Raw genomic sequence first — 15,866 nt, 5'->3', positions numbered from 1 at the left:
ATTCACCTACATCCTGAAGACCTGACTCCATATGGTAACTTTTATCCTTAGAGTTTCTTTCTATATTAAAAAAGAGAATTTTAAGTTGTTCTGTCATATGGCTTCTTCTTTAATATCGCTGTTCACAGTCAAGCAAATACTAAGCTTGAATCCTGTGATGTAATGTCATCATGTGTCTTAAAGTCTTGCCAGGAATAAGGAGGTCTGTGTCTGGTACCATGTTATTCAGTGTCTGCAACATCCTGGGGGATGTTTGGCTGTGTGTGCGTGGAGGGGGGAGTCTCTCATCCCTGGACGACAAACTCAGTCAACAAGAGGGCCTAGAATGGAAAGTACCCTCGAGGTGTAGTTTACTAACTCTCACCCAACAAATACTTTTTAAACTTTCCTTTAGCCCTGGGCATTGTTCTTGGTGCTGGGGAAGCCACGGTAAAGAAAACAAATACCTAGTCCTTGAAGTGTTCACATTTTAGCAGTTAGTATTCCTTTGTGGGATCTTTCTGTCCTGGATGTAAGTCTTTTTCTCCCTATATCCCAGTTTCTATTTTATTAGGAAAGTGACAAGTCTTTTCTGGTACCTCCATACATTTCCTTATTCAAGGACACCTACTAGAACTGTAGAAACAGTAAGACTTAGGAAAACTAAAAGACCTTGGCTTTTAGATGACTAAAAATATAGCAAGCAGTAAGGACAATGTGACTGCTAAAACCCTTTACAGCACATTGAATCACGTTGATGAAAATCTAGTCCTCTTTCTCATAGAACTCTTACTACATTCTGCCTTTATCAAAAAGCTTGAATATTCCATTGTTTCAAGCATCACATATTCCAAAGATATAATTACTAAGTAGGATATGCCAGTAAAATATTATTTAGGAAATACATATCTTGAAACTATTCCCTGTTATAAACTCTTCTTCCTTCAAAACTTGAAGAAATTGGAAGCTAGAAAACAAAGTAGCTTTGAAATATTTGGGAGATTGCGATGTAAAACGCAGGAGTTGGGCTTAAAATTCATATTGAGATTTAGCACAAAGGTGTTAGCGTATAATAAAACATCTATTTCTAAATTAAGGAACTAGAGGACACAACAATTATGTCACAGTTACCTGTGGCAGGTCTGAAGCTACACTTAGGGGCTCATGGTTCTTATACCAGTGTTCATTTCACCATATCAAAATGCCCAAATCTGGGTTGATCAGGACAGCACCCCACAAACACTGAATACCTGTAGCGTGCCACACATTGAATTATAGATTGAGAATAACAAGATGAATGAGGCGGATCAATGTCTGCATATTTTTGGCATTAGAAATAATGATGAAACAAGCAATTACTCTAGGTGCTAAGACACAGAAAACCTACAGAGAGGGGTGGAGATTAAATTAAATATCTTCTAGGAGCTCTTCATATTTTAAGATTCTATGAGACTGTTTTATAAGAAATACCTCAGGATCAAAAACTGGTTTAGCCTGAGGCTCCATTTTCTTAGATAGAATAATTATAGAACACTTAACCTCATATGTTATGGATGGCTTATAAACTAGTATAGCTCCTTATGGAAGGCACTTGACAATGTGCTTGCAGAGCCATAAAAACATTCACATCACACTGATTCAGAAATTCTACTTTTGAGAATATAACCCTAAAACAGACATCCAACCTTGAAGAATGATAAGTGAACATTCATTTCCATTATATTAATACTTGTCTGAAGTACACAAAAGTATGGAAATAGGGAAATAAATGGTAAATCTGCTGTGTGGAACATTATGCAGCCATCAAAATAAAAATTATAAAGCTGCTAATACTCTCTTACTAAAGTCACTGAGTGATTATGGTGCTGACTGAACAATTAAAAATACCTGTGAATTATAGAGACTTTGTTTCCTATCTTTGCCTCTGTGGCCTTAGGCAAATTACCCTGCAAATCTTTAATTTGTTTATTTCAAAAATGGCAATAATTACACTGCTTAAGGAATTTGGGTGTTTACAAAGATTACATTAAATAATGACTATGCCTGACGACAGGCAATCTTTTACTTTATTGTTGTGTAGTATTGCATAATAAGCATTCCTCCTAGTACTGTCATGGTAAATAGAATAATAGCTCCCAGAGATATCCATGTCCTAATCCCTGGGCCCATTAATATGTTATATTACATAGTAAAGGACTTTGCAGGTATAATTAAGTTAAGGATCTTGAGATGGGAAGATTATCCTGGGATATCTGGCCTGGCCCAATGTAATGAAAGTGTCCTTAAAAGGTTCCCGTGGCCAGGTGCTAGTGGCCCACGCCTGTAATCCTAGCTACTCAGGAGGCAGAAATCAGGAGGATCACAGTTTGAAGCCAGCCAGGACAAACAGTTCGTGAGACCCTATCTCAAAAATACCTTATACAAAAAGGACTGGTGGAGTGGCTCAAGTTGTAGGCCCTGAGTTCAAGCCCCTGTACTGGAAAAAAAAAAAAGTGCCAGTGAACCTTTCCTAGATGTGGTCAGAGGGAGATAGAACTATGGAAAAAAATGGTCAGAGAGATGCAATGTTGTTCGCTTTGAAGGTGGAGGAGGGAAACACCAGCCATGGAATATGTGTGGTCTCTAGAAGCTGCAGAGAGCCAAGAAATGGATTCCCCCGATAGCCTCTACAGAGGAACACAGCCTTGCTTGCTTACATTTTGGCATAGAGAGAACTACGCCAGACTGCTCACTTACAGAATTGTAAGATGATACATTTATGATACCATAAGCCACGAAGTTTGTCATAACTTTTTACAGCAGCAAAAGAAAACTAACACAGGTGTACTACATATAATAAATAACAAATTGCTGGCATTAATAATATTACTACTAAGTGTTAAGTATTTTAGAAAATTAAAGATATTGGGTGAGGTCCACAAACGTGTGTGACATGGCTGCTACTCTTATAAAGTTAACATATTTTGATTATTAATTTAACAAATACTACAGTATTTTCTTTTGGTACTGAGTTGTGATTATGTGATTAAATTCCTTAAAAACAAGCCCTCAGAATGCTCAATCTCTTAATCCTAAAAGCTTCAGTTAATGGTTGATTAAAGCAGATATAGAAATTTAAAATTTAAAGATGTCACTATAAGTAAGAAAACATTAAAACAGTCTTCATTCCCTACTTCAGTACTTATATGACTCCTCTGGTTAATTATACCTCAGTAAAGCTGGAAAAAGTACCAGATCAACTGTATTTTTCTGTTGCTATTTTAGCCACAAGTTAGGTATAAGATATTTTGTCAACATAAAGTCTAACGTGTGTAAGATTTCTTTCAAAGTAAAAAGGCACCCATAAAGGGAATACGTAGCCTACAGTTTTATTTGTCTTCCAAATATTATTCTAAATCTGATGAGGCTTGCAAATGTATTTCCTTGTGCAGATTACAAATTAATAAGAGACTGAATGTGCTATTCTAAAATTTGGGTGGATTGCAGGTTGTGGAACCATAGAAAATCTGAAGTAAGAGGTAGATGCTCCATGAAAAAAAATCTTGTACTAATCAGCAATGATCAGAATGAAGTAGGAGCAGAAGCTGTTGAACGTCTCTCTCAGGATATAGCCGCACATCCATCTTTCTGTAACCCAGTAACCTGCCTCAAGATGCACTTAGCAACTGAGTCGGGTGGTTACAATATAGTGAAGATGCTTCTCCCTGCCTTCTCCACCCACAGTCTGCAAATTTCTAATCCTGCCAGACAGATTACAAAGGAATAATAAAGAGTGAGGCAAAGGCATGGAATCAAGAAAGATCACACCTGCTTCCCAGTCCCTCACTAGAGTCGCACACTTCTTAAATTATGAGCACTGACAATGTTTATTCTTTACAAATCCATGCAAAGGCTGTGCCATCCATTTTGTTTTCTCTTACATCTTGTGCTTTTCTTTTTTAGGAAGCCATATTAAAGTTTTAATGTTCATACTTATTTACCTTTCATTGAAATGGGCTTTGCTTTCTTTTTTCCCCTTTACTGGCTTTAAACACCTGAGCCACAATGAGAAACTACTGTGACTGATAGTTATTGTGCTGTGATATATCAGTTACTATTTTTAGTTACCAAATGCAAATTATGAAGCTTAATTAGCTAAATAATCACACAAATCCAAGCTACAAATATAATTTTCAACTTATTGAAAGGGTCATTTATTAATTTGCATTTATAATTCTGAAAAGTATACAGCATAGTAATCAACATCTTCTCACTTATCCCACTTTCTTCTTTATGTTTCTTAGTAGAAAAGTGTAAAATAATACAGCTGTTTTTTTGCACATTCTTCTTTTCCATTTTATGGGTGCATAAACATGACCCTAAAGTTTCCATTTTTAAGCCATATTGTGGTTAGTAATATAAAAGTATAATACATAAAACATTATGTGTTTGAAAAAGAATATTGCATATTCAATTATGTGTAACAACAAAAACTCCTCAAGATGAAGAAATAAGAATGTGAGAAAAATATTTCTAAAGGATAATATACCTGAGTAATTGTGTTCCCTTAGCACTTGCAAGAACAAACACATTTTTTGCACAAAACCCTCTCTTCCTTTTTGTAAAAACTTGGAAGAAAGGAATTATTATCTTATAATAAAATACTTGACAAATGAGTTAGCAATATGATCTTTTTGTCAGTTAGAAATGTTATTCTGTGGCACTTTGAAAAATAACGTGCCTTCTGTTCCACTGATGATCTGCTCTAGGTATTAGAACTTTTTCCTTCTGGAGACTTGAAATCAACATGTTGTAATTTTTACCCAATAATTTAGCTCTTAAGACACAAAGAATAAATCTAATTCTTTACTCAAATAATAATGATAATCTGACTTAAAAACAATTTAACTTCTTCCCATAATTGACCTGAAATGATCTCTCAAAATGGTGTGATATGCCTCATACTCAGAAGACATTCAAATCATGCAAATCATATGTTCAAGTCTTCACATTCACTTTGAGAACATCTATGAAACTTCCAGCCCATCAAGGCTATGCATCTCTGAAAAGCTACCAAGTACCTGGCTTTACAGTTGCATTGTATGTCCTTTCCTCACTGCAGTGGTAAAGTTGTCAAGCCTTGGACAGAGAGGGTAGATGTCCAAAAAGAGTGTTGAAATTTTGCTACACGTGCTTAAAAATAGAGGGCAATGCTGACCTTGATGGGCTATAGGTAGATTCCTTGGTCATTGAGCAATCCAGGTGAAAAATCTACCTATAATACACTGGCTGTACTCACAGACCTCATGGTGCTCATGACAGTAAAAGCAGGAAAGAAGACAATTTGAAGTTTTAAGGACATAAAGACTCAATTTAAAAAAAGAATGATCAGTCTTATGAAAAAATCCTCACTATTAATCAGACAAATGAAAATTGAGATCACAACAAGGTACTATTGTTAGACTATATATAGATTGCTTAACATCTATTAAAACATCCAAAAATTTAAATTAAATTAATGCAGAATGTCTAGGAGTATTTAATGGTACTGTTTCTCATACAAGTGTTCATAGAATAAATTAATATAAATGGTCTGGAAACAATTTACCAAACATTGTAGCAACCATTGAAAGCTCGATCCAATAATCTATTCCTTGAAATTTACCATAAAAAATCCAACAGAAGAAAAAAATTAAATGCTCAAAGTTGTTTTTATAAAAACATGCAAATTTCAGTATTCCATCAGGGAATAGTTAGGTCATGCAAGCAACACCTTAACCTTCAGTCACTTAAAATTATAATTTAAAAATCTAGGCAGCATTATAGAAAGTATTCATATTTTTATAATTCCAACTATATAAAATTATTACTGTTTATAGCATGGACCCTTATATCCAAATGAAATATAATTGACTTATTTTAAATGATGAACTGAAGATTGTGTGTGTGCCTTTTTCTCTGTATCATCACTGATAGTTCATTTGTCATTTAAAACAATGAAAAACTGAGGTGTGGGGGAATACCTATTCAGAACAGTAAGTAAAGGTAAATAGTCAGACACCACATTAAAAGCTTTAAAAACAAAGTGAATTCTTACATTCATTTAAAACAATATTGCTTTCAAAAAAGAGAAATCCACATGAAATATAAAAATGATTATTGCGACCATTAAAAATCATCCATAATATATTACATGCAGACTTTAAGAAACCAGATGTGGATCTGGAATCTTTCTTTGGTTAGGTTACACCGTGACCTCTGCCACAGTCCCTGGAGATGTGCTGTATGTCGCTGGACAGCCTCGGTACAATCACACAGGCCAGGTCATCATCTATAGGATGGAGGATAGAGACATCAAGATTCTCCAGACACTCAATGGAGAGCAGGTAAACTTGAAAATAGTGTTTTAAATTAATCTGTGCATACTCCATGTTACTTCATGTTCTCCTAATCTTTTTAAAAAGCAATGCCCATGTATCAATATTCACTGTGAACAGGGACACCTGTTAGGATCTTTGAGGGATATAAAGTATTTGCATCTTTGACTTTATAAATATTTCACTTGGAAAGAGGTGAACTTGAGATGAACAGATAATAGATGTAGATTACAGATGTCTAAAATATATATAAGAAGAGAGATCTAAAACATTAAGAAGCATGAAAATGCCTATGACACCAAGAGTGTGTTCAGAAGACAAAAAGATTGCCTTAAGCTAAAATTGGTGCAGAAAAACTTAATAACAGATAAAATTTGGACCAAGTCTAGAAGGGAAGCTAGACTATAGAGAAGTAGAAAGAGAAGTGAAAAAAGAGTTGAAAAGGTAATGTGGATCCCAGTTGCATGAAGTTTTGAATGACAAACAAAAGACTTTGGATTATATTCCAGAGTTAATAGAAAGTTGTTTGTAAAATATAAACTTGGAAAATGATTTTAAAATAAAATTAAGTATTAAAAATTATTTAGGACATTATTCATGCAATTTGCAAATATTAATATTTGTAATATTTCTAGAGTGAAGGAAATATCAAAGTATGCTGTTTCTTGGTTAGTTTTGAGTAGCAATAACTTGGGTAAACTTTGTCTCCTTTTCATATTTTCTGTATTTTTCAAGTATTCTAATAATGAGAATTTATTACTTTAGTCTGTAGTCCTCAGTGGGAGGTTTTCTTAGGCTTCTGTAAACATTTCGACTTAGTAATCTAGGAGGACCCAGCTGCATCATTCTTCCTCATCTGCAGGAGTCCTGGGTGCAGCACAGCACAAAACACAGCCCAGGTGCCAGGGGCGCTCACATCAGGCAGGTTCAGGAGCTGCCCTGGCTCTCAAGCCCAGTGCTCTACAAGAGCCCTCACCGTTATGTCAACAGCACAGACACAGCTTCCAGGGGTTCTGGAAAGACCATGCTAGTTACAATAGTCACAGCTCTCCTAAAAGCCAAAAATACTCATCCCCATCAGGTTGCAGAGCTCACTGATGATTCCACATGACCTAGATGCAACATCCTAACCAGAGTTAGTTTTCATCACTACCAATATTTCCTAGAAATGCAGTTGGAGTCCTATGCTCAGCAGATTCTCAGGGGGAATCTTAGACTATACGTGCAGTCAGAGTCTCATATACCAGGTGAAAGGGTTTCATTAACTCTTAGCCACATTTACATTCAGAAACTGCACCAGTAATAAAAAGAAGTCTATTGTAGCTCAAGGGTGAGGTAAGAAGAACCTAAATGATGCAACAATAAAAAGTGGAAAAGGAAGGAATATAATGAATATAATAGATACAAATAACAAGGAATTGAAAAAAGAGAAAAATGAAGTATTTTTTTGATGATATTGTAGGTCCATTATCTGCAAATGTAGGGAAGTATAAAATTTTGTGGAAAAGAAAATGTTGTGCAAGTAGAGGAGAGTACTTCTCCTCTAAAAATCATGGATGATTTCAGCTTCAAACCTGAGAATGTGAGAGAAAGGTGACTCCATGATTAAAATGTCAACAGCTCAAGCAGTTGAGGTACTTTTAGAAATGGGATTAGACTTTAGACACATTTCCTTCAACAGTGAACACAAATTCTGATGCTTCTGGGTCATAAGTAAATTAAAAAAAATTCCGGGTCAATGAGTAAAACTAGGCACAAGACATGAGGAAGAGTAGGGGAGAGGGGACAACCCATGGTCCTGGGCAACTTCTGAGCTCCCTCTCAGCTCCAAAGGGCCATTGCCATTGAGAATGAAAGTCCAATATTGCCAGATCTCACAACAATTGTTTTAAAAATTGTAATAAAATTGTTTTAAACATTTAAACTCTTCTAAAGTATATTAAGAAGTATCTTCAAAAATATATTCAAAAGCATACCTCACATTGTCTATATGTCTAGAAGCATAGGAGAATGGAAAGCAAGCCTATAGGTCTGAGATGTAGAGGAGATCAAAATTTAGGGGTTGGGAAGAGTGAAAGGAGCCACAGAGATGAAATGAAAGGGTTGCATGTGATATAAGAGCAGAGTCATGAGAGAGCAAAAAAAAGTCATAGAAGAGAATACAGGAAGGGTCAATAAGATAAGTATCAAGAGTGTCAAATAATAAGCAAAGATTAACATCTGATAAAGCGATTTAAGCATTTACATAATGAAAAGCAAGTCCCATGCTTTCCCCTAAAACAGACACCTATCTTTAGAAGAGAAAATATGTTGTATCAAGGAGATGGTCGCCCTGCATTCCTTTCATATTTTTCTCTCTCAAAGCTGTTGGGACAAGTCTAAGCCATGGTTGAGTAGACAATTTTCTAAGACCAGAAGGTAAAATAACTGCAGGAACATTCAATACTTCCTTTTAGTGTATTTCATATTTCTATATCCCTACATTTGAATATATATGAAACCATTACAGAATGCCTTCTCTTTTTTTATCTCATTTTAGTTCCTTGAAAATTGCTTTATTATTAATGATCTGACTTGAAGATAAGAAAGAACTGTTACAGGGTTAAATCTAAACTGAATCATTTCTGCTACTCTCCAGTTATGAAATCTATAACAACTGCCCATCCTCAAAATTGAGATTGGCTGACATTCTTCCGCCTAGAGGGTGTTCAGCTAGCACTGGTTTCTATATTTCATTTCTTTTGTCAACCAATCTCAACTTCTTCTACTAGGTTGGCAGAAGTAACTTCCTTGAGAATTTCTGATGTTCACTGGGCTGTCTTGCTTTGTCTCGTTTCTCAGATTGGTTCCTACTTTGGCAGTGTTTTAACAACAATTGACATTAATAAAGATTCTTATACTGACACGCTTCTCATTGGAGCTCCAATGTACATGGGAACAGAGAAAGAGGAACAAGGAAAAGTGTATGTGTACACTCTGAATCAGGTAATGGTATCTGAGTTTGGTAGAAATCCAGGAAAATCTTTCCCTTCCCTTCAGTTTTGAATAATGCAGTTCTAATTTTTCATTCACTTTGAAAAATATGAGCCAAGGAGTTTTCAGGGTCTGTTCACCCCAGCAGCTACTCAGTTTCCACAGGGATATACAGAATTCTAATGAAGTAATTCCAACCTTAAGTATTTTCTGCTTAGAAATGTAAAGTATGTTTTTTACCAAAACATATAAGATAAAGAAGACAAATGCAAATCTCATTAAACTGCTAAATAAACCCACCCATACACTATTCATATGTCCTAGGGTGATAACATTAACACTTTAAGTGAGTTGGGAGGTGAGAGAGAGGTAGCTTCAAAGCAGTCAAGTTTCCAGGAATCACTGTGGTCTTCAGAATACTTTCCTGAGCTGGAATGATTTTGTTTTCCATTCCTGAATTTAGATGTCATTTCTTAGGTGAAATAATTCTTGATTTCTTCATTTAATGAATATTTTGCTGTTTACAGAAAGGCCAGTGTTTAGCTATTTAGGTTTTTAAGTCCTTAGATTTTCCTTCATGTGAATTCTTTTAAATCATATATTGGGTGTCATTTTTCCTATCATGTTTTTGACTTTCTTCTGTCAATTTGTGTTGTTGGTCCCTCCTCATTCCCCCAAAGAAATGTACTGTTTTCCACCTCTGCTAGTACTTTCTGTCCTTACTGGGTTGTTTGTTTGGGTTTGGGTGTGTCGGGGTGGAGACAGGGTCTCCTATATGTCTCAGGCCGGCCTAGAACTCGTGATTCTCCTTGCCCCTACCTCATGTGAGTCCTGGGAACACAGGCGTATACCACCATGCCTGCCCAGCATGTGTGCTTTTTTAACAAAGTACATTTACATTTACTCTTTGTCTTAAAGTGAAAAAAGGAGAGATAGAAACTTATCAAAGAAGGACAATGTCGGGTGAAGAAGGGATAGGAGCACAAATTGTGTATTTAAAATCTCAGTTCATAGACTTTAAAAAGATGTCAATTACACATTCAACTGCATTTTTTTAAAAAAGACTAAAATTCTCAGTATGCCTTCTTTCTTGTACTTCTATAGTCTATTCTTTGGAATTATTAACTTTACTCTCAAAATAGGCACACATTTTAAGAAATTCCACAAACTTTGCCACTGATTTACAAATAAATGGTTTTTAGTAGGACTTATTTAGCATATACTTGAAAAACTTATTCAGCTGTAATAGTGATAGAAATCTCTACGTATCCTGTTTATCTTTTCTCCAGACAAGGTTTGAATATCAGATGAGCCTGGAACCAATTAAGCAGTCTTGCTGCTCATCTCTGAAACACAATTCATGCACAAAGGAAAACAAAAACGAGCCATGTGGGGCTCGTTTTGGAACTGCTATTGCAGCTGTAAAAGACCTTAATGTGGATGGATTTAATGACATCGTGATAGGAGCTCCTCTGGAAGATGACCACGCAGGAGCTGTATACATTTACCACGGCAGTGGCAAGACCATAAGGAAAGAGTATGCACAAGTAAGATGTTAAACCTGCAGGTTCTTTCCCTTCAGGGCTAAGTGGGTTCAATGCCAGGCATTCAATGCCTGCCTTGCTTTATGACTTATTTAATTTCTTTCTTCTGACTCTGTTGGGAAACTAGATGTAATTTTCTCATAAGTGTTCTTTCTAGAGGAATTACTTTGTACTTTATACTTTTATCTAGTTTTTTTTCTAGTTATTTTTATCTAGTTTCTTATGCACCAGGTCTCCAGGATCAGATCTTTTGAAATGGTAAAAAGCAAAACAAACAAAAGAACGCTTCTTAACAATGCTATTTAACATCTGTAGTATGTTTGATCCTAAGAGGGGAAACTCCTTTCTGAATAAAAGACCAATAATTATATGATTTAGCCAATGAAGATGAGATTTGTTTTTATATTCAGTATCTGTGTTGTTATAATAAAATTACATTAGATTTATATTTATGAATTAAATTGGTATATTTTCATCAAATGGATTTGGGTTTCTGAAGATCTATAATTTTCTCACAAGTAATCCTTCTTGGGTAAAATTTGAATAATTAAGCCTAGCCCACAGGGGATTTTGTTGTTTCTGTTTCAAATTTATACTCAGTTAACAGCTCTAATCTATAAATTTAATTTCTTTATACATGAGAAAAATATAAATTTACAGAAATGCTTAATGCAGTATAAAACAAGGGAGCTTAAAGGAATTCTGATGTTTTATACAGTTCGGCTTTGAACAACTTCTTGGGAATAACATAACTTAGCTTTCATTGCTTACTTCAGCACTTTCAGCTTATAAACCGTGAAAGAAATCAGAACATTAATCATCTGTTTTTTACTTTTGAGTGGTCTCTCTAGTTCTGCAGTCCACAGAGGTCTCAAAACCTTCATGTATTGTGAAGTTGTGTTAAGTGCTTAATAAAGTCATAATGGCGTTAACAGTGATTAAATAAAGGTCTATGTTGGTAACAACACTTTTCAATTGATAAATGATTTGTTTCTGTTACAAATATTCATGGCATTATGGACATGACAGAACCAGAAAATACACTAAGAGGTTTCTCTCTTTTGTTCTGCTTTATTCCTTCAGTATTCTATAAATTTAATAGAAATAAAGAGATTTTAATCGTTTAATGAGATATATTGTTATAAAGCAATCTACTTTTTGTAAAATAGTGGTACATCAAGATGCATCATTAAATAAAAATAACAAAGCAGAGTATTAGATTTGTCTACTTATTGGCAAAATGATTTCCAAAGGGATGCATGAGGATGTGCTACTGATTTCCATGGGAACCAGAAGTGCTGCTAATGTGCACCCCGAACCACATGGAATCACCTCCTTCAGGACTGATGAGGCAGATATCTCCCAATTTGCTGAAAGAATATGGAAATATTTCCCAATGAGATTCACAAGTTGAAGCATGAAAACCATTTCCATTTGGCTTGCCTTATTTGGCTTCTTAATTTATGATATTTAAAAGAAAAACAAGAGGATGAGAAGACACCAAGTTTAGGAGTTTCTGTCAGTTCTGTCTCCTTGTCATCAGGGTCTGTCAAAATAGTATCAGCTTGCACCAGCACTAATGTCAAGAAGTAATGCAGTAATATTTTTGGACATGGATCACACGCTAAGGGAAGAATGTGTACAGGAGGAATAGGGAAAGGTAGGCCACCCAAAACTTGAAAGTGTTTGATGTGCCCACTGTAGAGGAGTTAATATAGTAACCTTAAAACGACAGAAGCCACTATGGGAAGGTGACCGGGAAGTAGTGAAGAGGTCAGGTAGAGATGAATCAATTCAAGTTGTAATACACTTGTGCATGGAAGCAAAGCTAGGAATCTCTCTATATAGCTATCCTTACCTCAAGCTAACAAAAACGCTATGTCTTTCTTATTATCTCTTATGTTTTCTCTTCAACAAAATTGGAGAAGAGGGCAGAACAGGTTCTGCCTGGAAGTGAGGGGGATGGGGGGTAGGGGGGAGAGAGGACCCAAACAATGTATGCACATATGAATAAATAAAAAATTTAAAAAAAAAGAAGTATAGATACCATATATATCTTGTGTGGCATGTATACAAAACAACCTTCAGGAACTCCATATTCACTGTGCTTTCCATACATTGTGGATGGATATGAATGGAGTTGGGTCTATTGTGACCTCAACTTTTAAGACGATTTTTGACAGATTGCAAAGAAGATTACATATTGGAAAATGTATTTGATGGAATGTATTGATTATTCCCAGCCATAAAGTTCAGTGACCTTCATATTAACTCCTGTAACAATCTTCCACTCCCCCACTTGCTTATACAATATGTTTCTAAGGTATGCAGTTCCTTTAAATATCTCACTATAATGGGAGTGAAATAGAACTAGAAAGTAGAGCCAGTTACTCCCAATGTTTCCCTGGAGCATTAGGCAGATGACCTATAATTATTTTCCCTCACTCTGGTCTCAGTAACCCTGAAATTATTTTATCTGTACTACTGAAAGAACAATATCCTTTGGGAACATCTGAGAATGTCCTCTTGTCTCTACATGACGGGACTCTTGGTTCCCAAAAGATCTCTAATTTTAATATTTTTGTTAACCAATCTAACTTCTCAGCTTTATTTGAAACTGTCCTGAACAGACTCTTCTGACATAAAACTCTCTGCTGGGATTTTCACAGCGTATTCCATCAGGTGGGGATGGAAAAACATTGAAATTTTTTGGCCAGTCTATCCATGGAGAAATGGATTTAAATGGTGATGGCCTGACTGATGTGACTATCGGGGGCCTTGGTGGTGCTGCCCTCTTCTGGTATGTATTTTATAACATCTGATTGATGTGATAGTATTTTACAGATAAGTTTCAGATGCTCATAGTAAGATTGGAGCTCTTGCCATACTAAATGTTTGTTTCCTTTTATGCACCATTATGCAGATGCCGGTTGCTCAGGTGAATAAGTTGGAAGAGTCAGTGAATCTTAAGAAGCAAGACGCTATATTAAAAGAACAAATTAATTTGGTTGTCTGTTATGAACTTAACACTGAAATAGATATTCTGTTTGGGGGGGAGTTTGAGTTGGTTTTAGGGATAATTGACTTCATTCATTTACCTGATTCACAGTAGACCAGGCTTTATTGACAGCAGAACAAACCATACAAGGACACTGGGACATACAGACTAAGTGTAGCAGTACTAAAACGGGGATTGACATAGTATACATATTGCAGCCAATAAGCAGAGGCAGTCAAAGATGAAACAGTGAGAGCCCAGTCACATGTACTAGACTGAGCCATAGACCCTACAAAGATCTAGTTAGGGTAGAGAGGATATGTAGGGCAGACATTACTCAAAACAGCTTCGTGCCTGGAGAGTCCATATTGCTATTTGTCAACAAGCATTTCAAAGGCTTAAAATATTCATACTTATTAACAAGGAAGTTACTTCCTAAAATAATTTAAAGGTATAATGTAGAAATATTGTTAAATAAGTATGATCTTTAGAGCTATTATAGTACATGTAATAGACACTTTTATAGAAATAAATAAATCTAAATATCCAGTGGGAGATGACTAAATACATAGACTATGGCATATGCATGCACTGCTTTAGTAGATAGCCCTTAAAAATAATGTTCTCAGAAAAAGATAAATATTTGAAAGTTGTTCATTATAACTTAAAAATATGCATGCATATATTCATATCTTTTTGTGCTTGTGTGAGTATATACAGTATGTTTGTAAGTATACAAATGCAGCTATCCATTCTGTAAAGAACAAAACACTAACGGTACTAAATGTTAATGGTGATTATTGCTAAGTGGTAGAATTGTAAGGCATTTGTGTGTTCTTCATGCATTTCTGTGGTTTTCATCTTTTCTATGAGCACATTGTTTTTTAAAAATACTCACTTTTTAAAAATCAAAAACATAAGGAGAGACCTCAATATTTAGAAGATACTTGGTTATAAAGAGCCAGTTACAGCCACATGACAGAAAATAAGTAAACAACAATTACTCTCAGTTGATTATAAAGTAGTGGCCTTGGGTTCCACATAGTCTTCCTGCCTAAGGTCTTACTTACTCTGCTTTAATTTTATATTAGTGGAAATCACTGGGGTTTAGAGTTAAAAGGACTGAGTTTCAGTCCTAATTTTTTTCTTCTTAATAGCTTTTGACCTTGGATAAAATATTTATCCTCTCAGAGTCTCAGTTATCTCACATACAAAACAGAGATGAATGTGCATTCTAAGACCACCAGTAGATGCCTGAAACTTCAGATAATACCAAAACCTGTATACAAGAATTGTGATACCACAACAGGTGATCTGATAACTCAGATTGTTACTAAGTTACTAATGGGCAGATAGTATATACAATGTGGTTATGCTGGACAAAGGGATGATTCACATCTCAGGCAGGACAGAGCAGGAAGGCCTAAGGTTTTATCTTGCTCAGAACAATGCACAATTTTAAAATTATGAAGTTCTTTCTGGAAGTTTCCTTTTATTATTGTTGGACCACAAATAACTGAAAGAGTGGAAAGCAAAACTATCTATGGATAGTGTTGTATGTGTTGTGTTAGGGGGAGACTACTGTATTTCTTATTATTAAAATTAACTTAAGACTTAAATGAAACAAACACACCATGCCTTAAACAGCATTCTTTTCCTTCTACTTCCCAGAAACAGAAGCAGGGCTGAACCCACAAAAAACAGATAAGTATCAACAGTCAGTCTGGCTGGAAACCAGTAGGGACAAACTAGTTTTCTACCTCTCTCCGGATCATTTCCACACTAGAAATAAATTCAGAGATCTCTAAAGTATAGTTGTGGTTCTGAGCTTGGACCTGGGCACTTGGTTCCATCTCTTTTCCATCACAAGCAATTTAGATCTTTGTGTGAACCAAAGGTTCAAGATGGTTCTAAAACAATCTGAGTCTCCTCAGAACATAGATCAAAGATCATACACCAAGGAGAATCTCCTTGGATGAACTCACATTGCCCACCCAGGTTCTCGACATTCATTAA

At 35.5% G+C, this 15,866-nt stretch overlaps 1 protein-coding gene across 2 annotated transcripts in view; it reads left to right on the top strand.

The window, feature by feature from the left end:
- Itga1 (integrin subunit alpha 1) overlaps nt 1-15,866 on the top strand; it is a 159,076-nt gene that overhangs the window by 104,655 nt on the left and 38,555 nt on the right. For both annotated transcript variants that reach the window (XM_020178086.2, XM_074077506.1), the window contains exons 12-15: nt 6,202-6,344; nt 9,177-9,320; nt 10,598-10,855; nt 13,522-13,652. In XM_020178086.2, coding sequence (XP_020033675.1) covers nt 6,202-6,344; nt 9,177-9,320; nt 10,598-10,855; nt 13,522-13,652 — 676 coding nt within the window. The remainder of the gene's footprint in view (nt 1-6,201; nt 6,345-9,176; nt 9,321-10,597; nt 10,856-13,521; nt 13,653-15,866) is intronic.

Source organism: Castor canadensis, chromosome 6 (assembly GCF_047511655.1).
Source record: "Castor canadensis chromosome 6, mCasCan1.hap1v2, whole genome shotgun sequence".
Classification (NCBI taxonomy): Eukaryota; Metazoa; Chordata; class Mammalia; order Rodentia; family Castoridae; genus Castor; species Castor canadensis.
This window is presented reverse-complemented; position numbering and strand designations above follow the sequence as displayed.